The sequence below is a fragment of the Mauremys reevesii genome, linkage group 21, assembly GCF_016161935.1.
Source record: "Mauremys reevesii isolate NIE-2019 linkage group 21, ASM1616193v1, whole genome shotgun sequence".
In the NCBI taxonomy this organism is placed as follows: Eukaryota; Metazoa; Chordata; order Testudines; family Geoemydidae; genus Mauremys; species Mauremys reevesii.
Window position 1 is genome coordinate 18,919,832 of NC_052643.1, and position 25,871 is coordinate 18,945,702.

The following is a 25,871-nucleotide window of genomic DNA, read 5'->3' on the forward strand; positions in this document are numbered from 1 at the left end:
ATTTCTAAAAACTCCTCCCAGGTCTCCTGGACCTTTGTCAACTCATCAGCTCACCAGCATCTCACCACCTCAAAAGCAGCAAGATTTCCTGTGCACTGAAACTAAGTTTCGAATATCAGCGGAGTCAGAGTCCACAATTTACAGTACAGACTAACAACCAGAGTGACTGGAATTGGAATTCACACTGTATTTCAATTAATCCTTTAGAGGCTGCAGGATCGAGAGGCTGGCATGCTAAGGATTCATTTGCTGGCAGTCTGGGGAAAGCCAGTGATTTAAGGGTTAAGCCTGCAGTCTAAACTGAAGGTTTTACTACGGAAGGTTTAAACTGAGGTTTAAGAATTCTAAGAGGACATATCAAACACTGATCTAATTATCCCAAGGGGGAAGCCAGTCCCAGAACAGTGACATGGAATCGAAAGGAATCCACCTCCTGTAGAGACAGTCCCACAAGGACTCTCTTCAGCTTATGTCAAACCCAGAGGCTGTGCAACTAGAAGAGCGGCATTAAGGAACACTGAGCGTCTTCTGGGTGAGCCTCCCCCAGGAGAGCGATACCAGCCCACATGCAGAACTGCCCAGGGTTCATATATGGCAGGGCCACCAGCTCCCTGCTCCTCTCCCCCCCCAGACCCTGTCACCAAGACAAACAAATAGGTTTCTTATCCTCTCAAGCGGATGGTGGAGGAAATATCTGACTGCTGGCTGCAAAACTGGTTTTCAAACGTTTTGAAGTAAAAGGCCGAGAGGAGCAGAGCTCCCAGGGGGCTGCTGGCACGGAGCTCAGCGAGAGCGGTGAGTCTGAGCGCGCAGGGCTGCTGTTTGAACAGGTGGCAGCAACGCCGCGGCTGCTTTCAGGGCAGGTTTGTATTTAGCACCTAACCACGTGCATTACAACCTCTCTCTTCCCGTCAGCATCACACGAGCTACACGGAGCTTGACCGTAGCTTGAATTTCTCTTTGACCTGCCACTCTGGGCACTGCCAGCAGATGACTCACAGCTGGAACTCCAAAAACGTCCAATAATCTCAAACACAGAAATGGGCCAAAGCTGCAAACCTTCCCTAATATGGAGATTTTATCAATGGGTCACAAAGCAGTGGGAACCACAGCTCAGCACAGAGAATCCCTATTTACCCACAGGTGAAGGAATATAAAGGATCCCAGAGAGACTGAGACACGGACATTCTTATTGCAAAGGGATGTGGCCAGTCAGCAGGGCAAGTGTGGCTCAGGCTGCAATGAGCAAGTGGACGCAGTGCCAGCATCCTTGCCAAACTCCAGCTCAGGTGATTACATCCCGCTGACCTAAATCCCTTTTCACTTCTACTGGATGCAGGAGTCTTCACTGCCTGTCACAAACCGTCACACAGTGATGTTGTGCACTGTCAAACAGCTGCTGTGTTACACCACAGAGGTGACTGCAATTCAGTGGCACATCCCTTACCTACTTTGCAAGGGCACGGGGAGGCTCAGCTCATCAGGGTTTGTAAAGCGCTGTGAGATCCTCAGGTGAAAAGCTCTAAAGACAAAGGCTTTTCAATGAAGCTGCCCCAGTAACAGCAACAAGCTCTGCACGTGAATCCACTTGTGCCAGGCAATACACAAAGCTGGCTCTGCAAAGGGGAGCATGTCTCCATGGGGTCTCCTCCTCCCCCTCCCCCCCCAGCTCCAGGCTTTGAGACGTACACCCCATCTCTGTCCTTCCATGGGAGAAATGCTGCTTCCAAAGACAATCAGTCTGGGTTACACTCACTCGCCCACATGTCACTTGGAAAACGATGGGGAAGACTGTCCCACAACAATGGAGCTCTGACCAAACCCTTGGCGAGCATATTCCATAACCAGAAGCTTTGCTCCAATTCATCAGCTCACGTGACCCCTGCTGCTCCCACTAATTGAATGCACAATAGACTCATTTTAATCAGACTTACCACCTCAATGAACGACTCCACTGTCTCCCAGCAAAGGGCTGCTGGAACCACCTAGGCACATGCCATCATTCCTGGCCAAGGCAGAGAAGCCAATCCTGAGGCTACAGCTGTCCCGGTCCGAGATCCCAGACAGCTGGTCTCCCAGAGTGACAGGGTGAAGGAGCTGAAGCTACTGATTGGTTTCAGCTACTAGTGAGCCGGTCCAGCGTCTGTGACTAGGGAAGGTGACATGAAGAGCCAGGCTGCTAGAAGGGAGCTGAGCCTGGCAGAGACAGGAGAAGCAGAACAGAGGCCAGAAGAGGGGAGAAGGAGACCCAGAGCTGCTTCAGCCAGGCCAGAAGCAGCAATGGAAACAGGCCTGGAGCAAGCACTGGGACAGGGACAGAGTTGGGGAAAGCACTTTGCTCATTACTGAAGGCTCTGGTGGATCTCACAGGTTTCCTTTATGTCCCAGGACAGAATCCCGTCCTGCCTGAGGACTAAGTGCATTCAGGGGAGGCAGCCCCCCTAGAATTTCCATGTTCCACTCAGATACACAAAGCCAGCACTGACCCATTTCAGAACGGGGCTTTCCTGAGGGTCTTCTCGACTTTACTACCTTGTATTCTATGGCCCCAAAGATGTGCTGGGCAGATGCAAAATAACCACCCCAGCTGCAAACAGTGAACGATCGAAACTCAGACAGGGGATGAAGATGAGGGAGGGAGGGATGTGGGGGGATGAGATCATTGCAGGGTTACTCAGATGGAAGCAAAACATGGAAAAAGTTAAAGTTAAGAACTGTAAAAATACTAGCTCCTGCCCCTTGTTGTGGGCACCGCACAAGGAGTGAGCATCTGTGAGACTTAACAACAGAGAGAGCAGGGAACCAGTCTATAGGACAGTCTCATTTGGAACGACCTTCACTGAGTAGTCAATAAATACAACAGGCACTTTATGTGTAGCACTTTCCATTCATAGAGCTCCGTGCCCTTTGGGGGATTAGCACCAATTGCCCACGTGCAAATGGGGAAACTGAAGCCCAGAGTGACTGGCCCAAGTCACACAGGGAGGTGAACACGACTAGAACCTAGATCTCCTGAATCACAGTCCTGAATCCACTGGACGGTGCTGCTGCCCTATGGGCATAATTCCTTCCAGCCCAAAGGGATCCAAGAGTTTTACACGGCTGGAAAAGGGACTGTGGTTTGTGCAGTGCTGTGTGTTGCTAGGATGAAAGGCGCTCTGGCACTGCAAAGCAGACACAAACGGAGTCTCGTTACTTGGCCAGACTGGGATGGGCCTGCCCTGAACACAGCTACCAAAGCAGACAGGGGTGGTGGAGCTCAGGAAATACTCGGCGGGATCTACCTGCTGCCAAAGGAATATTTAAGTAAATAATGAAACCAGCTCCTTAAGAGGGTCAATTCACATCAGGCCTTGGCCTTCTTCCTTTCTCCATCTGTCCCTTTCATCTCCCTCCATCCCTCTTTGCTCCCAGCCCATGACCTTCTCCTGCCAGGAATTAGGAGCCACAGAGCAATTGCCCAAGAATAAACAACTGCTTGTGCCACTGTCTGGACAATGGTGATTAGCTAGTAACAAGCAAGGAAGTGGGTTGGCTAATGCTCTGGGAGAACCCAGCTTTTCTGTCTGGAAGATGCAGTAGGAATCAGGGCCCCCAGCCTCTTGTGGAAATATCTCCAGCACGTAGATTCCATGGGGGCTCCCAGGTAACTTGCTAGAATGCATTTCCCTTGGCCAGGTCCCCGTGGCAGCCCAGGCTTTGCTGTCACATTAGTTCTGGAGGAGGAGGAGAAAACAAGCTTTTACCCACTTAAAGCAGCTTGGGAGGAAGCCAAGACAGACATGAGCACAAAGAGCAGAGACCAGGCCCACTGGAGACTGCCAGCACCCAAAAGGGTGAGAGAGATGAGAAAGGCGCACAGGCATTGCCAGGAAAGGTCAGACCTGTGGCCCATCTAGCCCAGAATTCCACCTGTAAAATGGCCAACACCAGGTGCTTCAGAGGTAGGAGCAGGAAACTCCTACTCCCTAGTAGTTAGAGATTGATTGAAACCCTGAAGCCGGAGGTTTGATCTCTAGCAACATTCATGCTTTCATTGACTCTGGCTATTCTTGTTATCCCTGGGTGGGCCATCCCTGTCGGAGCTGTGGGGCAGGCGGTGACACAGCTACTCTTGTAATCTGAACAAGTCTAGGTCCTGTAGCGATGTCTGTGTCCCAGGGCTGGGGCTCCTCAGCTGCAACTCAGACCCACCCAGGCTACCAACCCAGCATCCAGGGGCCCAGCTACCCTCGAGATAATGGCACAGGGACAGTGCAAGATTTCTGGAGGGGGACTCGGAGACTTTCAGGCCCAGAAGAGACCAGTCTGGCAGGCCACAGGGTTTCCTGCTGAAGGGGTTGGGGTGACCTGGCATCAGTGCCCAAGCACTCAGACAGGTTTCAGCACAGCTTCAGCATTTCAGCCCTCTAGCCCTCTCTCAAAAGGGAAGGCAGCCAGTGATGTAGAACGGTCTGCCCTCTGTGAGGGCTTGGGCAGGCAAAGGACCTTTCCCGGGGTCAGCACTATAGAGCCAGAGAGCAGGAAGCAAGCCCCTGGGGACAGCCCTGCTCCCTGGATGGCAGGGCACTGCCAGCAGAGACGTGGCTATCGGCACTTGGGACAAACAGGGCTGTCGGAGGGGAGCGTCGCACGGTCTCTGGAGGGTGCAGGGAATAAGGGAGTCAGACAGTGGAGCAGAGACCCACGCACAGTTCTGATGAGAGAATGTCACCACCAGGAATAAAGCCTGGGTAACAAAGATTCCTAAATCCACTGGCAAGGGAGCCCCAGAATGGGTTTACAATCTGCTTTAATCCAAAGCAGTTCAATTAGTCTTTAAGACAAATCCTATTGTGATGCTTTTCTTATGCACCATGTTTCATAGTTTTAAAACAGCAGCCCTTTGGTTGTTCACTCCAAATAAAGTCATTTCAGATACTGAAACAGGCTGCCCTGGCTCAGCTAGTGCCCAGACACTGGCCACAGGTGGGTGGGTCAGTGGGAGGGGCAGGGGGATGCACAACATTGCTCAGATCCTACCACCATGGATCTGTGGCAAATTAAAACAACGTGTCTGTGTAACAGTAGGTCCCTGCCATGGGTACCTGTCAGCATCAGCCTTGAGGCTTATGGTAACATGGGTTTAGGGAAGGCTGGAAGAGCAGAGGCAGCTCATAACCAGCAGCTGGCAGCGCTAGCACCTGCATGCTGCCCTAGCCAGCCCCAGAGGACCTGAAAGGGGCAGCATCTCGGCTGCAACCTAGAGCACACCGGGATCGCTCCCCTCAGTCCAGCCAAGCAGAAGGAATCATGGCATCGCATGGCACTGCTGCTGATGGGACAGCAGGAAAGCAGCCCGGGTCACTCAGTGGCCATCCAAGATGACAGGATGGTGCTGGCAGGAAAAGGAAGCCAGAGGGAGAGAGAGCCCAGTGTTGACAGCCTGAATTCCGTGCTCAGCAGGCCCTGCAATGCAGAGCCAGGGCTGGCCTAGCAAGAGCTACAGTCAGCCAGGATTGATGGCACTGGCACCGGGATGCAGAGGACACAGTATTGGAACAGCCAGGTGTGCGCTAGGCCAGGCTGGAGCCTGAGTAGACCTACCCACAGGCTGGTGACTCAATCTGCCCAACGTTGACCAGGTTAGTGGAGGTGCAGAGGATGCAGGCAAATCTCTCCTGCCCATGGCAGCAGGCTCCTCAGGGCAGCAGTGTCACATAAGCAGCCTTCCAGGGTCAGAGGGACCCCAGGGCTTTGCCCCTGGCTTCCAGCAGCAGAGGATTTCAGGGGCAGGCCGGCCAGTGGCATCTCTTGGAAGGGGTCACACACCGCAGCACCAGGAGGGCTCTAGATGCTCAGACCTGATGTCATGCAGGCCACGTGCCAGCCAGTTAGGGTTATTAGGCACAGTCTAAATCTGGGCTAAGCTGATAAAGTTAAACTGCCTGCCCAGAACTAATCACCCTAAGTAACTAGCCGTGTCACCGTTACTTAGCTGAGATCACAGAGAACAGCACCGTTTAATGAGGCCTTCTGTGAACCAGGCTGCGCTGCCTGACAGGTATGGAATGGGGAGGCTCTTCCCCTGGGTCTTTCCTCCTAAGCCGCTGCCGGTGTGTGGCACTCACGGCACAGTGCCCACAAGCAGTGAATTTGCAGTGCCAAGTTCGCAGACGGTGCTTACAGAGGAAACAATAACAATGGCAATAAATAGCAGACCAGGGAAAAGCTAAATATAAAGTGCCTGTCTACAAAAGTGTTTTTTCTCCTGCTGCTAATAGCCCACCTTACCTGATTACTCTCGCTATAGTTAGTATGGCAACACCCATTTTTTCATGTCCTCTGTGTATATATATCTTCCTACTGTATTTTCCACTGCAGGCATCCGATGAAGTGGGTTTTAGCCCACGAAAGCTTATGCCCAAATAAATGTGCCACAAGGACTCCTGCTCTAAGGTGCGACAAGGACTCCTGTTCTTTTTGCTGATACAGACTAACACGGCTGCTACTCTGAAACCTGGGACCTGATATAGCCACCGCAAAGGTGGGACCCGGTCTGACTCCCACTGAAGCCAATGGGAGCTTTGCTATTGACACAGAAAGGGAGCAGGATCATTTGAACATACTTAGCCTTGGGGGAAAGAGTGGGCAGAAGAGCCAGCAGGAAGCTCATGAGGTGGGACGAACTCTCCTATACCTCAGCAGAATGGCACAGTGGAGAGGGCTCCCTGTAGATTTCGTTTAGTCGGGTGGGCGGGAGGCACTAACTCTGCACATTGCTACAGATCCCTGTTCTGTTTTGGTTGGTAGGCACAAATCTGACAATTTTTCTGGGAAAAGGGCCCCCTCCAATGCTTATTCGGGTAAGTCCTGCTCCTCCGAGAGCTGGAAACCTCACACCTGTACTCCGAAAAGGTACCAGTCCCCTCCCACTTCACACATCCCATACCTGGAAACCACTCCATCTGTGCAAGCAGCTCTCTCCTCTCTAAAGGGAAGCAGCTCCCCTGAGAGGCATGGGATTAACTAGTGCCAGCTGGGAACACGAGCAGCCTGAAATTCTGCAGGAATTCCGGAAGTTTGCTGGGATTTCCCCATTTCTTCCTATGTTGCTAAAACAAACTCCTTGTTCACCTTCATTTTCACCAATAAAACCAGGACTCTGCATGAGCCAATGAGGGAGTTGGACACAGGCCAAGACCACGGGAAGATTTCATCAGCAGAAAAACTGCCTTCTGTCCTTTCAGAATATGCAAAACAACTGCAGCCAAAGGCAGCTGCCATTCCACTCTGTGTGAAGCCAGTAAAAACTCGAGACTGCAGTTTCCACTAGCAGGATCCATTTCCCCCACCCCTTCCAGTAGCTTTGAGACTTAGATAAAATAATTCATTCATCATTCAGTCCCTGAAGTGTGAACAGACAGAGGACTTGTGGCCCCAGAGCTGTCAATTCAGCACTTGTAAATTCTCTCAAGAAAGAGAAACCTCTGGCAGCTGTGCTGGGAGTTAACAGGAAATGTAACAATGAATACCCAGGAGAGACAAGTGGAGCAGGTCCCCTGCTTGCTGCACACAGCTTCAGAAATAGTTGCTAGGTATTGGTGCGGAAGAGACTTTACAGGCCTGAACCAGTCACTGATTCCAGATGCAGCAAAGAATCCTGTGGCACCTTATAGACTAACAAACGTTTTGCAGCATGAGCTTTCGTGGGTGAATACCCACTTCTTCGGATGCTGGGATTTCCCCATTTCTTCCTATGTTGCTATGTATTCACCCACGAAAGCTCATGCTGCAAAACGTTTGTTAGTCTAGAAGGTGCCACAGGATTCTTTGCTGCTTCTACAGAACCAGACTAACACGGCTACCCCTCTGATACTTGATTCCAGATGGAAAATTCAAATGCATTTCTCAAAGGGAATTTGCTACCATGACTGGGCCTTTTCCAATGGGAACAAGTAGCCCCTTCCTATGGAGGGAGCCACGCAAGAGTAACAATCATTGTCCCCCGAAGCCTAAAGGCTGGCATAGGGCATGAACCAAATGCCCTGCACAAGCATAATTTTCAGGTTTGAAAGGGACAAGCAAGCTTTGAATTCTAGGGTTCCTGTGAGCAAGTTTCAGCTCGTTGCTATTAGGAGCAAGTTCCTCATTTCATTGGAAGAAAATGATCCACCACCTCTGCACACCCGTCTCCTTCCAGGAGTCGGTCTCTGCAGGAACAAAATCTTACCTTGGCTCTTTTCCTATTGCTGCCCCTTGGCCCCAGCAGTCAGCCAATATCTTGGGTCTTGCTGGGTTGTTTCCGTTAGGAGGAGAAACAGATTATGAGTCAGATCTTTCCTTGGTGCCATCCTGTTTATTTAAAAAGCATGGACATCAAGTCTTTTTCCCCAAACAGCAGCAGGGAGTTTCCTTGCTCAGAATCCCATGTCTGCCTTTCCTGCGACTGCTGGGCCCAAAAGAATCCCAGCTTCCACTCATCACTACTACTCTAACTCATTATCTCTCTTTCTATCGCACACACACAACGCCCCAGCCTCTGCACTTGCCATCAGTATCCCGGGAAACCCCTGAGCTTCTTGTTCAGGCCCTCCCATGTTGGCCCAGGCCACGGGCAGTGGCGTCTATCAGCTACAAAGGGGCAATTAATTGCGCCTTCATTTAGCCATCATAACATTATAAAGTTTGAGGGAATCGTTGATGCTAACGAGAGAAGAAACAAGAGAGAGGCAATGTTCTCCTGAAGGACTGTGGTCTCTCCAAAGGCTGCTAGGACGGAATGTGAAACTGAACACAAAAGAGGGTGACTAACTCCAGGCCAGTAGCTCAGAATTCCTCCCACTCTCTGCAAAGGGAATCTCATCTCTCCTCCAACAATCACCCCAGGGGCCCAGAGCAGATACGTTTATTGAACAGAACTGAGCTCCTAGGCAGCTTTCATTGGGCTGGCGGAGAAGGAGCCATTGCGGTCAGTGATGGCATGACTGGGAAAAGAGAAGACTGGATTCGGCACAGGCTGCTGGGAGAGCCTACGAGAGTCATAGGCCACCATCACTCCAGTGAGGGCGCCGTGGAGAGTCTGTGCCATATATGAAAATCCTGCAGCTCAGCTCCCTTTGGGTGTGGTGGTGCTTGGTGCATACCCCGACCCCCCCAGGAGGGCTTTCTGAGTAACAGAGACTGAATCCCCTGGGACCCGTTTGAGAGGCAAGGAGCAAGGCCATTTCTGGCCACACACAAGGACTCAGTTTATTCAGAGTTACAGAGCCTCGTACTAAGTTTCAGGAGGGATGGGAAGCCCAGCATGTAGGAATGAGTCTGGGATGGACGTGTGAGCCCGGCTCCCAGCGGGGTGCCTCAGGAGGGTCAGACTAGCATGATTACTGCTCATCTAGAAAGGGGCGGGGTTCATAAACCTGGCTGATATCTAGTGAAAACCAAAGGCCTTGTCCCACATGCTGAGGCAAGAGGGAACACGTCTCACTGTAACATCCTGCCCAGCACTGAGGCACAACTACCTGAGTCAGGAGCACTAAGCCCACAATTAGCAGCAGTGTTACCGTGCCTGCAGGAGATAGCTGGACGCACCTTTCCGGTTACAGGGCGAGTTGTCCTCTACAGCAGTGGTTGTAAACCAGGGGTACATGCACCCCTGTGGGCATGCAGGGGTCTTCTGGGGGTACATCAGCTCATCTAGAGATTTGCCTAGTTTTACAACAGGCTACATAAAAAGCACTAGCAAAGTCAGGACAATCTAAAATTTCACACAGACAATGACTTGTTTATACGCTCTATATGCTATACACTGAAATGTAAGCGCAATATTTATATTCCAATTGATTTGGAATATAAATGTTTATAATGACATGGTAAAAATGAAAACCTAAGCAGTCTTTCCGTAAGGGTGTGGCTGTGACACTTCTGTATGCGTGTGTCTGATTTTGTAAGCAAGTAGTTTAAGTGAGGTGAAACTCGGGGCCACGCAAGACAAACCAGACTCCTGACAGGGGTACAGTGGTCTGGAAAGGTTGAGAGCTACTGTTCGGCAGGACTACGCTGCCCACACCCTGATCCCAAGCTTTTGCCCAGCCAAGGCCTGCGTCTAGGACTCCAGACTCCTGTGTCCCTTTTGTCACAGTCAGGGGCGGCTCTAGGCACCAGCAAAACAAGCTGGTGCCTAGGGCAGCAAAATGTAGGGGGCGTCCCCTGCCGCCGGGGAGGGCGGGAGGCTGGGCTGGCGGACCTGCCGCAGTCATGCCTGCAGGAGGTCCACCGGAGCCCGGGACGAGCGGACCTACCGCAGGCATGACTGCGGCGGGTCCCCTCTTCCCGCGGCTCCGGGTGAGCGCCCGCCGGCATGCCCGCGGCAGGTCAGCGAGCCGCGGGACCCCGCCCCTCGCCGCAGGCATGACTGCGGCGGGTCCGCTCCTCCCGGGCTCCGGTTGACCTGCCGCAGGCATGCCTGCGGGAGCTTAACCGGAGCCGCGGGAAGAGAGGACCCGCCGCAGGACCGGGGAAGGGCGGCACAGCGCACAACGCTGAATGGGGCAGCCTGATTTCTAGAGCCGCCCCTGGTCACAGTGGGAAGAGCTTATTTACGGTTTCCAGCCTGGGGCAGCAGGGTAACATCACAGAGCTGAGAAACCTATTTGCACCTATAAATAAGCCCAGACAATTTGCTTGCAAGGTGCAGCAGGAACTCCTCTAGCTTTGTCTGGGTTTCAGGTGCCTTCCCTCACCTGCTAGCTCCGTCAGAGAGGCTTCCTCACACCGAGATCCCCCACGGCAGAGGGGCAGAATGCATCAACACAGCATAAGCACTACGCTCTTCTTGTCAGAGGCAAATCCTCTTTCTGCAAAATTCAAACAGGACTCACTGGCTCCCACCAGCAGGGGGGCCCGGCACCATGCTCAGGTCACAGACTACCAGCGTACTCTCTTGGGGACTAGAAACTGGCGGTTATGAGCCTTACGGAAACCAGAGAGGCAGTTAGTTCCCAGCTGTGGAGGTGTAACTAACCAGCCTAAGGAAGAGACGACAGCAAACATATAACTGGACTACGCACCATTTTCTGACAGCTCCGAGCCCCACCCCTCTCAGCGGTGACCAGGAGAAAGCCTGGGCTGAAAACGGCCAAGTTCTGCAATGGAAGGACAGGCCCTAGGGACCCGAGGAAGACACTGTTCTGAAGAGGCGTAGGAGCAGGGTCGGCACAGGGAAACAAGGAGGCTGACACATCTGGGTGCCAACAGGCAGGGTTTGCTTTGTGAGGGGAGAGGTTATGTGCACAGTTAAGTGGAAGTGCATCTCCAAGATGGGACTCTTTGTTTGGAAGAAGTAATTTGGGGCATCTTGGCCCCTCGCCCATAGCAGTGGTTCAGCCTAAAGCTAGCCCATTCCCTACGGCGGAGGCACCATCTCCCCTCTGCACCCAGAACCTGGCCTGCTCCCTCCAGTCCCTCAAAGCTCCACATCCTCAAACCAGAGCCCAAATATCTGTTCTGTCACAGCGGAACACACCATCACCGGCTACTGGAGGGGAGAGGAGGGTACGTAACACACAGGAGTGGCGACAGGAGGCCAACAGGCGTGCAGAAGTGGCCAAGAGGGGAGAGCCTTGGGACTCCAGAGTCAGGACTAAGGCCAGCAGGTGCGAAGCCCTCAGCGCTGAGCAGATGAGGGACTGCTGCTGACGGGGCCCAGTCCAATTACTGTATCTGAGAAGGATGAGAGAAATGTGCCTGCTGTGAAGCTTTGCTGCCCACACTTTGCAATCATTCCCCGGAGAACACAATAACCGCTCTGTGCACGCTGCATCTCCAGGGCCTCTGACAGCCTAGTAACAGCCTCTCCATTGGCTGGCCCACCAGAATTACCATCTCACTTGACCTATTAGGAATAATGATGGGAGCAAGGCAGGAATCCTTTTCTACGGGTAAGAGAAAGTTGCTCAAAGAACAGGGAAACTTGCAGCCCTGGGATAAACAGGGAGACTCAGGGACCTGTTTTAACCCATCTCTGCCTTGTGAGCAGGAGAAGGGAGATTAAAGAGTTTCCTTCCTGCATCCCGGCCACCCGCTGCCCCAAGGATTTACTACTTCTGCTTTACAGGGAACAGAGGAACTTTGACTATTAAACAGTTTAGAAAACTGTATCTATGATCCCAAGTCAGCAGGCTGCAACTAGGACAGGGAGTTACACCCTAAGACAGCCCCCTGCTTCGTTCACATGCCAAGTTCCAGTCAGGAGTCCTCAGCAGAGAGCCTCTCAGATCCCAGACAGCATCCGGAGCCCCGCTGGCTGCTCATTTGTTGGTAACCATAACAAACTGTTTCAGAGCTTGAACAGAGAACCCCAAGCTTCGCTCTTGGCAGGAGAGGAGGTTTTCCTGGTTCCCACCTAGAGCCCCTCACTTAGGGTGACCAGATGTCCTGATTTTATAGGGACAGTCCTGATTTTTGGGTCTTTTTCTTATATAGGCTCCTATTACACCCCCACCCCCTGTCCTGATTTTTCACATTTGCTGTCTGGTCACCCTACCCTCACCCAGTGTGATACAGACAAGCATGGCCACTGGCTGTGGGCGGTTCCCTAGATACCAACCGAGGGCAGAAAGGGTCCTGAGAGCACGGTGACCTGGAAAGCATTTCACCATCATGCAACTCCTGTCCCAGGGATGATGATTTTTCACCTATTGTTTGAAAGCCAAATGGCTGTTTATTTTATCACACTGCTGCTGTCTTGGTGACTCAGCAGTGAAATGATGGTAGGGCCACCGAGCGCTAGGTCCTCTGCTGCCCTGGGAGGCAAAAGCATTTGTCACAACCAACTTTATTTACATCACAGAACAACACAATAACTTACTATCAGCTAAATATTTGTTTGAACTGAACACGAATATTTATGCAACAAGTTAGACAGGCACAGAGGCCAAGTGCAATCCGTCTCTATTAACAGTAGCCAAGTGTGGGAATGGCTGTACTTAGCCCTGCCTCTGGAGCGAGCGCTATGCCAACGTGGCACCGACAGTGAGAACAGGACTGGAGGAGTGAGGACACTGCAAGGTAAGGACCAGGGTGTAGCAGCACCTGGAGGTGGGAGCTAAGAAGAGCAGCACACAGACAACCTACAGTCCACCCGGGAAAGGTGCAGTCCCAACAGCATTGGAGACTGAGGTTCCTCATCTACCACTAGAGGAGGTATTGCATGGGCACCCCAGAGCAGGTACCTGCCCCCACCCACTACCAAGGGGTAATACCTGCCTGGGGATTTAGGCTCCTGAGTCACTTTTGAATATGGGACAAGGAAGAGTTTGAGAATTTTACCCATAGTGCTTTTGCCCTGCAGGACATCTTTCCAGCTCAGCCACTCTGAGTACTTTCCTATAGGCCACACAGACACTGACTTCCAGTCACTACAGACCTGGTCTGGATTCAAATCAGTAACCAGGTTAGTCCATTTTCTGATAATTCCCTTTTCCTTTGGGCTTTGCCATGTGCTATGCAGATAATACACTTTATTTGCAGTTGAAATGTCATTTTGAAAAACCCTATAGACAAAGATCAAAATATCCAACGGTATCTACAGGGCACCTATCACAGCCACTGCACACCAGGTTACCTTCAGCGCCAAGCTGAATCCGACGTTGAAACAACTGTAAAGAATAAAACTGTCAGACACATAGAAGAACATAAATGGTTGGGCAAAAGTCAACATGGTTTCTGTAAAGGAAAAGTCATGTCTTACTAATCTATTAGAGTTCTTTGAAGGGGTCAACAAACATGTGGACAAGGGGGAATCCAGTGGACACAGTGTACTTAGATTTCCAGAAAGCCTTTGACAATCCCTCACCAAAGGCTCTTACGTAAATTAAGCTGTCATGGGATAAGAGGGAAGATCCTTTCATGGATTGAGAACTGGTTAAAAGACAGAGAACAAAGGGTAGGAATTAATGGTAAATTTTCAGAATGGAGAGGGGTAACTAGTGGTGTTCCCCAAGGGCCATCTTAGGACCAATCCTATTCAACTTATTCATAAATTATCTGGAGAAAGGGGTAAACAGTGAGGCGACAAAGTTTGCAGATGATACTAAACTGCTCAAGATAGTTAAAACCAAAGCAAACTCTGAAGAACTTCAAAAAGATCTCACAAAACTAAGCGATTGGGCAACAAAATGGCAAATGAAATTTAATGTGGATAAATGTAAAGTAATGTACATTAGGAAAAATAACCCCAACTATACATAAAATATTATGAGGGTTAAGTTAGCTACAACTTATCATGAAAGGGATCTTGGAATCATTGTGGATAGTTCTTTGAAGACGTCCACGCAGTGTGCAGCGGCAGTCAAAAAAGCAAACAGGATGTTAGGAATCATTAAAAAAGGGATAGAGAATAAGACAGAGAATATCTTATTGCCCTTATATAAATCCATGGTACGTCCACATCTTGAATACTGCGTACAGATGTGGTCCCCTCATCTCAAAAAAAGATATACTGGCATTAGAAAAGGTTCAGAGAAGGACAACTAAAATGATTAGGGGTTTGAAACGGGTCCCATATGAGGAGAGATTAAAGAGGCTAGGACTTTTCAGCTTGGAAAAGAGGAGACTAAGGAGGGATATGATAGAGGTCTATAAAAATCATGAGTGGTGTGGAGAAAGTGAATAAGGAAAAGTGATTTACTTGTTCCCATAATATACGAACTAGAGGCCACCAAATGAAATTAATAGGCAGCAGGTTTAAAACAAATAAAAGGAAGTTCTTCACACAGTGCACAGTCAACCTGTGGAACTCCTTGCCTGAGGAGGTTGTGAAGGCTGGGACTATAACAGGGTTTAAAAGAGAACTGGATAAATTCATGGAGGTTAAGTCCATTAATGGCTATTAGCCAATATGGGTAAGGAATGGTGTCCCTAGCCTCTGTTTGTCAGAGGGTGGAGATGGATGGCAGGAGAGAGATCGCTTGATCATTGCCTGTTAGGTTCACTCCCTCTGGGACACCTGGCATTGGCCACTGTCGGCAGACAGGATACTGAGCTAGATGGATCTTTGGTCTGAGCCAATCTGGCCATTCTTATATTCCAGGCAGGGAGCCCAGGCTGCCTGAACCCCAGTAATAACTCACTAACCCCAGCAGGGCTGGCTTTAGGCCAATTCGCCCGATTCCCCGGAACGGGGCCCCGCGCCGGCACCTTTTTAATTTTTACTCACCCGGCGGCGCTCCGGGTCTTCAGCAGCACTCCAGGACCCACCGCTGAAATGCCGCCGAAGACCCGGAGTAAGTGAAGGACCCGCTGCCAGTGATGAGTTGCCAAAATCTTAACAACGGGTTCCCTATAAAAAGTTCTGATTTAACAATGGGTTCCCTATAAAAAGTTCTGATTTAAGGGATGTTCGTCCACTCATTATATTCAGCAGTTCCTGGAGCTTCATAGAGGACAGAAGATGCTTTTGTGTGGGATTTAAAGCCTATTTCAAACCCTTGGAGGGAGAGCCCTATAGGTCTTGGCTGCAGACTCAGTTCAAATAGGCAAACGGGGATATTTGCAGTAACTGTATAACAGATTGAGGAGGACAACTGGGGAAGCTGAGAAAATAGCAAAATGAGAAACCCTTGGAGACAATGCTGAGGACAGTCTCTGGCTCAATGTCCACCCAAGCAACACCCAAGGAGGAGTCCACTCAGAGTCTGACAGAGAAGGATGTTCCACACGAGCAGCCTTCTCAGCCTGTGGATTGCTCACCACCTGGAATGAGTTGGGGATTAGCTCCTGGCTGAAATCCACCATTGCACCTTTCACAAAGGCCAAGCTGTCCACAGCCACAACAACACGAGCACCACCTTGTTCAAACAACCTGTCATCAGGATTGATAACTGTGTCCAAGGAAATCCAGGAAACTGGAATCCAGAGCAGCCACCTCCCTCCACCTGCAGCCTGAGAAACTCAGACCCTTCTATAATCTCCAGCAGCCTCTTCACACAGCTGTTGCTGAGGTAGATCTGTCCCTCGCTAGAGTCAGACACTGGTTGCCCTGGCTTAGAAGAGGATGATGCCCACTGCCCCCTGATGCTTGGTACATAGGCTCCATTCTGAGAACAGGGTGGTGCTCTCACTAGGCGCAGTAAAGTAGGAGAAAGGCTGCTGCTGCCAACTCCTGGCCCGGCACCGGGCCCTAGCGAGTCCCTGCGCATTACTCCTCTGGCAGGGTCACACTGCGCGGCGGAGCTAACCGCGCCCTCGGCCCGAGCCCTCTCCAGGGGCGCCCCCCCCCGGGAACGGCCAGGTCAGGCGCGGCAGCGGGGCTTGGCGGCGCCGCACGCTCTCTGCACGGCAGGGCCGGGTGCTCGGGCGAGGCTCCAGGAGGGGAGCTGCAGGCGCTCAACAGCCGGGCGGCGCGGGGACGGCGATGCCGCCCCGGCCGTGCGGCGCCCCCCACACGCGCCAGGGACGGAGAGGGGACCCCGGGCTACTGTCCTAGCTCCACCCGAGCCAGTAGGGGGTGGCCTGCAGGGCCAGGCGGCGGCTCTTCTCCCCACCTGGGCAGCGGGACTCGGGAGCAGCCGCTACTGCAGCTCCCACTGCCGCGGAGGGAGGAAGCGGCCGCTGGCCAGGCTCGGCGGCTGCAGCTCTGGCGCCCACGAACCCCCCGAGTCTGGGCCTGCTGCGGGGACCCAGCGGGCACGCCCAGCCCCTGGCCAGTCGCGTCTGGGCTGGCTGCCCAGCTGGTGCAATGCCGCGGGCGGCCCCGGAATAGGGGCAGCAGGCCCCAGCCCCCCCAGGGGAACGAACGGGGCTGGGCTGCCGATGCCTCCGCCGCGGGATTGCACCAGCTGGGCAGCCAGCCCAGACGCGACTGGCCAGGGGCTGGGCGCAGCGTGCGCGCTGCTGGGTCCCCGCAGCAGGCCCAGATTCGGGCCCGGGCGCCACGTGCTTGGTCACGTCCTCCCCCCCGCGGCAGTGGGAGCTGCAGCAGTGGCTGCTCCCGAGTCCCGCTGTCCAGGTAGGGAGAAGGGCCGCCCCCCTACTCTCCCTCCAGGTGCCAGGCCGGACTCACACTCACCCCGACTCTGTGCTCCCCTGCGTCTCCTGGGCATGGCGTGCTTGGTAAGAGGCGGGGATTTGGGGAGGGAGCCAATGGGGCAGTGAGGGGGCGGGGATTTGGGGAGGGATCCAATGGGGGAAGGAGGGTGCGGAGTCGGGGCAGGGGAGGGTGCGAGCCCTTTTGGGCTCCGGAGCCTTTGCTTGTTTGCCCAGTGTCCCGACCTAACATTGGTCGGGACACGGGACAAACAAGCAAATATCGGGACGTCTGGTCACCCTATTCGCAACGGTTCGCGCAAACCGTTTGCTAAAATTAGACGCCGGACAGAGAACTTTAGCATCCGGTTCTCTGTCCGGCGTCTAACTTTAGCAAATGGTTCACGCGTTGCGAACCGTCTGCAGCTCACCCCTGCCCGCTGCTGAAGTGCCGCCGGGCGAGTACGAATCGGGCCCCATGTGACAAACTGGGACTGTTCTTAATGTTTCCTCTGAATACTGTGTGGGTGCCTCAGTTTCTGGCTGACACATTATCTCCTGGCAACTAATGGCCTGGGCCCTTCCCCCCTGCAAGGGGATGCTAAAGGTGGGGGAGAACAAAGAGGTCAGGTGACCTCCTGGCCCGGGAAAGGAGCTGAGCAGAGGAGGAGGGGCTGGAGGCGGTTTCAGTTTGGAGCTGGCTGGGGACGAGGAGTGAGGGCAGATGGGGTTGTCTGGCTCACTGGGCCCCTGAATGGACCTGGCTGAGGGATCCCGTTCTCTGTACCTACAAGCTCTGGTTTAGACCGAGTTCCTGTCATCTAATAAACCTCTGTGTCCCTGGCTGGCTGAGAGTCACGTCTGACTGCGCAGTGGGGGTGCAGGATCCCCTGGCTTCCCCAGGACCCCGCTGGGGGGACTCGCTGGGGGAAGCGCACGGAGGGGCAGAGGATGCTGAATGCTCCAAGGAGAGACCCAGGAGGTGAAGCCGTGGGAGCTTCTTGCCCTGCAGACAGGCTGCTCCGAGGGAGAGGAGGCTCCCAGAGTCCTGCCTGGCTTGGTGGGGAGCAGCTCCAGAGCAGCGCCCGGGGCCTGCGTGACACCCCTGCACTTGCTAAAGCCAGGCCTGAACCCCAGCATGAATCTGCTGCCTCATTCCATGCTCTGCCCCCCAGCTGAGGCAGCCTGGCTAACTCAGCAGTGCCGTTTGAGGCTGCCCTGCCCCCGACTGAGGAGACGTGATCGGACACATTCTGTGCCCACCGCACTGAGATGCATGAACAGTCAGGGCTGCCACTGTGCATCAAGTAGGTGAGACGTTCCCCGGAGAAGCCGCCTTGAGGCCAAACCCGCACCCGTCACACAATCCACCAACCAGCCCATTAGAAGGCAGCAACTGCCTCGACCGACCTGAGCCCAGACTGGCTTTAAAGACCTTGAGGTGAAAGGCTCCATATACCATCCTCTGCACTGGGGAGTGACCTTTGCCCTCCCCAAATTATAGCACACCCAACCCTTCCAAAGCTTCGGGGGATGTAAGAGTTGGGAAGCCAGCTGCAGCCACACTCCTACACCTGCAGACAGTGATGTGAACTAACAACCCTGCCTAGAGCTGGGCCGGGAACTCCTGGGCTCACCACCCCATCTCAGCTTACAGGCTCTAAGAGCCTGGGTATTCCCAACGTTAGCCAGAATTCATGTTATCGGGGGAGGCAGATCCTGCTGCATCACCGTAAGAGTAGAATCCCTTCTCCTCTGTTTAGTAACGTGAGCCCAGCAACCAGCTTGTTTAGTTTTAGGACTTTTCACCCCACCACGACTGCACAGAGACACATCCTAGAAGGGGAAAAGCATCGTTACTTTTCAGCCTTCCCAGTGATCATTTAATCTGTAAGCTGAAAATATGTCTGCACAGTTTCTGGCTGGCTGTGCACAATTAGAACAGCAGTGCACACACTAGCTGTGTGACCTCAGCCCCTGTCTAGCATGAGCCTTCCACACACACAGCAGATTTGACCTACCACCAAGATCCTCAGTAATATCCAGAGTGGAGCTCCAGGAGAAACGTTCCACTGCCCCATACTCCAGCTCCCTCAGAGCAGTCGGGAGAGTTTCCAGCTCATATGTGCCCCGCTTTTTCCAGTACAGAAACATACTGAAGAGAAACCTGGAGGTCTGCTGAAGCAGTCGGTATTTCTGCCTTTGCTGTTAGCTCTCAGCTGCGTGGAACTGTGCCCGCAACATGTTTCGGCATCGTGGGACTAGCAGGAGGCGGCCAGACTTCAGCTCTGAGGAGCAGGTCCTGGTGTATGGACAAGTGCTGCATTCATCCTGAGCAATGGGAATTCTGGGGTGGCAGAGGGTGCTACTAGAAACGGACCAATGCTCTGTGCAGTGGGGCAGACAAAGGGCCTTTCTTCAGCCTCCCACAGACATTTCACAAATTTCACTTTCCATCATCTATGAAAGAAATTCAGCTGAGGAGACAAGACACATTTGTGATTATTTTAATCACTAGAAAGAACAGGGCTGTTCAGCAATTCTGCTGTTACAAAAAGTTTTCAAAGGGAAAAATGTGTCCCCCCCCAAAATCCTACTACGGCACCTTCCTTCCTCAAAGGAAGCTCACTCCACAAACCCAACAGTATCGTCATCAACTGACGGGCACAAACAACGGGTGCTTTGACATCCGCGTCATTACCAAATAAATAAATAAATAAATAAAACCCATTGACAATTTGTAGCTATTTGAAAAGTTGGTCTGGTGCCAGGCTGGTGGACTGGAGGCAGTAGCTTGTATGACTAATGGAAGGATCAGTGACTGAAATGGACAGATTCCCAGCAAAAGGGTTTTCCAGATGGAGGCAGCATGCTTAGCCTCTGAAGAGAGAGAAAGGGGTTCCAGCGTAACTCACCCTCTGGCTCATCCCTGAAGAATCAGCCACTAGCAGCTCCGGAGACCTGCCCCACCCTGGCTACAAGGAGGGTGCCTGGGATCAAGCAGAATCCAAACATGCAGAGAACGTGCCCATGACCTCAGGCAGTGAGGCCATTGAATAATCAAGGGGACAGGCCTGCTTTTCCACTCTGGTGAACTGGTTCCACTCCCTCTTCTGGCTGGCTGTCTCGCTACACAGCTCATCCGAGCAATTAAAGCACCACAGGAAGGATCTGAGAGGGAGGAGGGAGCAGAGTCTCTTGCTTTTGTTTGGTTGCTGAATTTTCTGCTGGACCATGAAGCTCAGCAATACACATTTCCTAATGGCTCCTTGGAGGTAGGGGGGGCAGAGTCACCCTGAGTCTCAACATTCCAATTTACACCTCGGTGGTGAAAGGTAATAAGCGTGAGGCTGCTACCCTTACAAGTGGGGGTCACACACTACAGATAAGCGTGGCAAACACACCAACCCAGATCACGCCTAGTCCTTGAACTTGTCTTTCCCAGGAGAAGCAGTGAGGTCTGAGCTCTAATGGCAGCTCTGCCACTGACTCCCTGCATGACCCTCTGACAACTCATTTCAACTATGTGACTCAGGTGCCCCTCTGTAAGATGGGGCCATACACACAGCTGTCAGGAGTGCACTAAGATTCACCTCATGAGGCTCAGACTTTCCAGACAAGCAATTACGGAGTTCCAGGTACAATACATTAGGGTAAATAAAACTGGATATTCCAGAATCTTATTGCAAACTACAGACCATTTGCATTTTAAAAAGAACAATTCAGTTGTAAGGTACCTTTTAAATATAAATTTACATTGGTTCCAGTTAAATAAGCGTATAGAAATTTCCCATTTTATAGAAGCTGCATTCCATAAAGAGGTGCAGATCTAAAATGAAATGGAAGGTCAGAGGTGATCCCTGGTGCAGGAGTTGCAGAGGAGAAAGCTCTTGCATCCAAGTCAGAATGTGCAGAGGGACAGATAGCAGGTCAGTACTGGACCAGCAGAGACAAGAGCTGAGAGATCTGCTGGAACAAGTGCATGGAGGGTCTGAAAAGTGAGGAGAGCAGTTTTGAAATGGATCCTGAAACAAACCAGGAGGCAGCGGGGCTATCTAAAAAGAAAGTGTGATGTGCTCCCATTCCTTTGAACATTCAGTAAGGTAAGGCAGGCAGCAATATGTGCACACGCTGGAGGCTACTGAGAAGGGAGTTTGAAAAGTCAAGGCAGAAGATACTCCTGTCAACAGAGCCAGAAGATTCCTACTCCCAAGGAAAGGGAAGAGCGAGGAGACTCTCAGACACAAGGCAATTCAGTTCATAGCTAGACTATAGCACACACACACTAGAGTGAGAAACAACAAGCCAAACTGCCATCTGCTTCAATTTGAAACAGCTGAGTCCTAAATCCCTCAAATACTGGTTCATGGTGGAAAAAACTGACAATCCTTAAGTCATAACTGCCCAAGTAGGCGCCACGGCATTGGAAGAGCTCATGGCAACACGAAGCTGCCCCAAGAAAAACATCGGCTGGAAGATCCAGTGGGTGCACTTATTTCAAATAACCCCTTTCAGCCGTGATGACGGAAAGGCAGTGGCAGACACAGCCTGGCGCCGGGCAGAGACGTGCGGGTTTGCGAGTCACTGTCAATGGGGAGAACCCAGAAAAACAATGGTTAAACCAGAGGCTTTGGGAGCTAGCACATTTCACCAGTGCTCCTGATGCCCACCCGGAACTCAGACACCTGGTTACAAGTCAAGCATTAAGACTGGCAAAAATCTATTCCAATTCACCCTGATGCACACAATGGAATTCCGCCATCCCCACCCAAGCAAACAGGAGTGGTTTGTGCAGGGTTTAAAAACTGCAGCAGCAAAGAGAAAAAGACTTGGGTCCACAGACTGCACTTTTCTGCAGGGAGACCCTCTGGAAAGCCACAAGGCAAGGCTATAAGAATGCATCTGAAGATGCTCAATGGAAATGAAGAGGAGGGGACATTTTCACACTTAAGAATCCTTGACTGCCCCTTAGATCTCTGGAGTGCCTGAAGTTTGTACCCTTCCCTTCCCACCTAAGCGTATGTATTGTGTGCTACTCAATGCTCCAGAAACCTCTGGAAAAGCAATTTAAAGAAACTCTAGAGAGAGCCCCTCTGAGCACGTGACGGGGTGGAACAGAGCTGGGAGGACAGCACAGCGCCAAGAAGCCAGATAATACCTTTCAAAATACAGTCCCCATGTGACAGATTCACTCCCTTACACTGCCCGTACCCAGCTTTGGCTCTGAGTCTCTCTCGGGGACCTGTGCGCCGTTTGCATTGCCCTGTACTGTACCTGCTGCTCCGTTCGACTGTACAGTCCTCCTAGCTGGGACCTGTAACACAGGCTGTTTGGCTCACTTCACCCCTGCTCACCAGCTGTCACAGACCCGGGTGTGAGCGGTCAGACAGCACCGAGGGCCAGAGTCAGGAACCAAGCAGGGGACCAGGGCTGAAGCAAGGTTTGGAACAAGCCAAGCACAGGAGCAGTTGTAGCTGTGGGCACAGGCATCGAGCAGCCAGCGACCTGCCGCTGCTGCTGAGCTTAATTGCACAAGAGAGGACACTTCCTTGGTGTGCGCAGACACCACCGAGCAAAGCTCAAAGCGTCTGTGAGCATATCCAAGGCCTCCAGGACATATGTCTAGAGTGTAATGAGCGATGGCGGCCCGCTTGGTTGTGACCCACTATTGGATGCTCCAGCGCTCAAAGCAGGAGCATCGACAGCCTGAGCTAAAGGATGACAGCCTGTCGCTGGGAGCTGTAGCGTTCTCACATCCTCTGTGGACTGGCAGACATGGACAGACATGTAGCACATACTGACATCCTGCAGTCACTGCTACCCTCACCCCCTTCTCTCCAGCTGCTCTGCTCTCCCCTGCTGGCCCACTCTCCCAGGGGAGGCCACAGCCATGTCCAGAGATACTGTCTTGTACCAGCACCACTGAAAATTCAGGAAGGTCAGGCCGACTTGCAGCCAACCATGCAGAAACTGCTCTCTGCCATTTCAATTAGTAGTCAACCTGCAGCAGGGCCTGTTCTGAGTGCACCCTTTGACAGGGAAGTTGGTGCAAAGCACATGTAACTGTCTATCAATGCTCCACTTCAGCATCTAAGTCCCAGAAGCCTAGGCTGCAGCTGAAGAGATGCTCCAAGCCCAGGGTTACCTAAAAATGCAGCTCATGGGCCAGATGAGGCTCACAGCTGTCCCCTCCTTATAACGCGGGGCAAATACCAAGCTGATTAAGCTGTAGCTTTTTGCTGACTGGGGACTCAGCCAACAAGCAATTTCTATCCAGGAACAAGGAAGCACCACATAAAAGCAAGACTATTATGCATATTCATGTAAATTAGGCACAGACCTCTGGCTTCTGGCAAGCTGCCAATCCAGCCCTCAGTGCCAAAGTCTGGGCATCTCTGCTTTGGGCTAACTGCATGAAAAGCAGGCAAAAAATACAATTTCCTGGAAGGTTTCAGGTGGGAGGAGGAGGGAAGGCCAGTTTTCCATACAGCCTTTAAGCTGAGACTATCAGACCATCCTGTCATGACACCTGGGCAGAGCTCTCCATGACCCCATTGCCTATGGAGCCGAAATGTTTGCAGCTGAACTTAAGTCACACTTCCCTGATCTCCTCTGTTTTTCTCATCATGTTACCTGCAATGTGCTCCAGTATCTGTGCCAGCTCCAAACGCTCACCTTAGAGAAAGTGCATGAGACCAAAGGTGAGACTCTGAATGCTACCAGGCAGGTGCAATGGATTTGCTTACCTTCAGCAGGAGGGAGTCAGACACAAAATCAAACAGATGTTTAAAAAAAAAGAAAAAAAAGCCTCCCACCCCCCCTTCTATCTTTGCACCATCCTTGTTTCGGCACACCCATCTGCTGTGCATTACACTGCTGCCCTGGCTTTGGGGGGCGGGTATCACCAGGGTCACTCCCAGACAGCCATAGATTAGTAGCAGTTTACATAAGTCCCAAGAAAAGGACACACAAGGTGTCAGCTTCAGTGAGGAATTAATTTGGTCTCGGAGGCTAATCAGCTCAGCCGTGTTAGATTTTCCTTCGCTTTTAACCCCTCCTGCATGCCCTGCGCTGTCCCATCTCAGCCAAGGGCAAGGAAACTTCCTCTGACAAAGCAAGCCAGACACCATACTGTATACAAAGCGAGAGCCAAGCACCAACTTGTGCAACATACAAGCCACCTTGGAAAACAGACCTGTCAGCCTACGCTCCATGCTTAAGACTCAGATCAGTTCTGACAAGCATCCCTCCTCCCCAACCCAAGGCTCTGTTCTGTCCCCACCTGTACATTTGCTAATGTCCCTTCTCAGGGATCACTAGGCCTCAGTCTAGCAGGATGGCCAGCTATGGTCTGCAGTGTTCATTCTCCAGTACTCCCACAAGGCCAGAGTTTACACTGTATTCTGGGACTCAGCCAAGCCCAAGGAAACCTGAAAGCACAGGAAGGTCTTAATGGCCAACAGCCCACAGTGACTCAAAGGGAAGGAGAGGACTTACCAGATCAGAGGATATGCCAGGGGGAGTTTGGGGTGTATTGGAAAGCGATCCCCAGAAGTCTGGGGTTAGTATGGGAATTCTGGAAGGTGTGGCTCTGAGAAGCCCTGCACAGTTTACCCACACTCCTAACAAAACCTCTCCCCTTCCATTCACTGTCCCGCCCTTAAGCTTCCCACAATCCGGCTCTCTTACTTCCACCATAGCATGGCCTGGCTGCTTCTGAGGATTTTTCTATAATCACCTTCATATCCTTTGCCTGCTCAGCCATGCCGCAGAAAATGTACTTGATTTCTGGCTTATTGCCCCAGACTTCTTATTGTAGGTTTGTCTCCATCAAACCACATTTTCCATATACAGACTCAGCCACTGAAAAGAGCCAAATCCCTCTCAGTTCAACCCATCCTGGCAGAATACACAAGCTTTTCTTTTAGCCTGAAGTTCTCTATTTGTTAATTGCCTAGGCCAATCTTCAGGCCTTTGGTTGGGGTGTCTCTTGCGGAAATTCATTCAGGCACACTCACATACCTGGCTAACACTCAAACTCAAGGGGTACAAATGCCCAGAAAGACAGAACTAAAGTACAAAGCGACCAGGAGGAGTTAGGCAGGAGCAGAGTAACATGGGAAGATCCTGAACTAATTAAGGTGAAGTCCTACACCCAGGAAGACGAAAAACAAAGTACAGAAGGGTTGGGAAGGAGAGGATAAGGGAGGACATGAGAGAAGCCTTCAAATACTTGAAAGGCTGCCATAATAAAGATGTTGAAAAGTTGTTCTCTCTGGCCACAGAGGGCAAGGCAAGGGGAAATGGGTTCAAACTGCAACATAGCAGATTTAGATAAAATCTCAGGAAAAACTTTCTGACTGTAAGAACAGCAGGACAATGGAACAGACGCCTGGGGAAGTCATGGAAGCGCCTTCACCAGAGGTTTTCAAAAGGAGGCTGAGTAGCCATCTCTCTTGGATGGTTTAGACACAGCAAATCCTGCATGTTGGCAGGGGGTTAGACAAGATGATCCTTGCGGTCCCGTCTAGCCCTGTGGCTCTCTGACTCTCCCCAGCAGGCACACTTACTGCATTAAATGAGTTACTGTTCAGCTTGTCGTCTTCTGTCCTCGCCTGATGTAAGCTCATAAACCAGCCCTCTGGCTACTGCTGAGAGGGTGCAGGATCGGGGGGAAATGGTCACAACTGGATCTCCGTTTCTAAGGTCTAGTCCAAAATACGAGTTTGCTGACCACAGGTCTATGCTACTAGTGCAGGGACATTAGCCAAAGAAAGGCTATTTGTCTACCAAAGAGAAGACTAATGTTTGGTCCCCAATCTCACAGCTGGCTACAGGACAGGACAGTACTGCTCTACTTCACAGAG

At 51.8% G+C, this 25,871-nt stretch overlaps 1 protein-coding gene across 3 annotated transcripts in view; it reads right to left on the bottom strand.

The window, feature by feature from the left end:
• The window catches only part of PLEKHG5 (pleckstrin homology and RhoGEF domain containing G5), a 100,431-nt gene that overhangs the window by 58,978 nt on the left and 15,582 nt on the right, over positions 1 to 25,871 (bottom strand). Inside the window, exon 1 of one of the 3 annotated variants that reach the window (XM_039509447.1) lies at positions 23,345 to 23,453. The exons of 1 other annotated variant lie outside the window; for it this stretch is intronic. Coding sequence is in view for 1 of the 2 variants with exons in the window: in XM_039509438.1 (XP_039365372.1) it covers positions 19,026 to 19,158 (133 nt within the window). In the remaining variant the exon portion in view is untranslated. Of the gene's footprint in view, positions 1 to 19,025; positions 19,190 to 23,344; positions 23,454 to 25,871 lie in introns of those variants that run through there. One more of the 3 variants, XM_039509438.1, reaches the window with a different exon arrangement.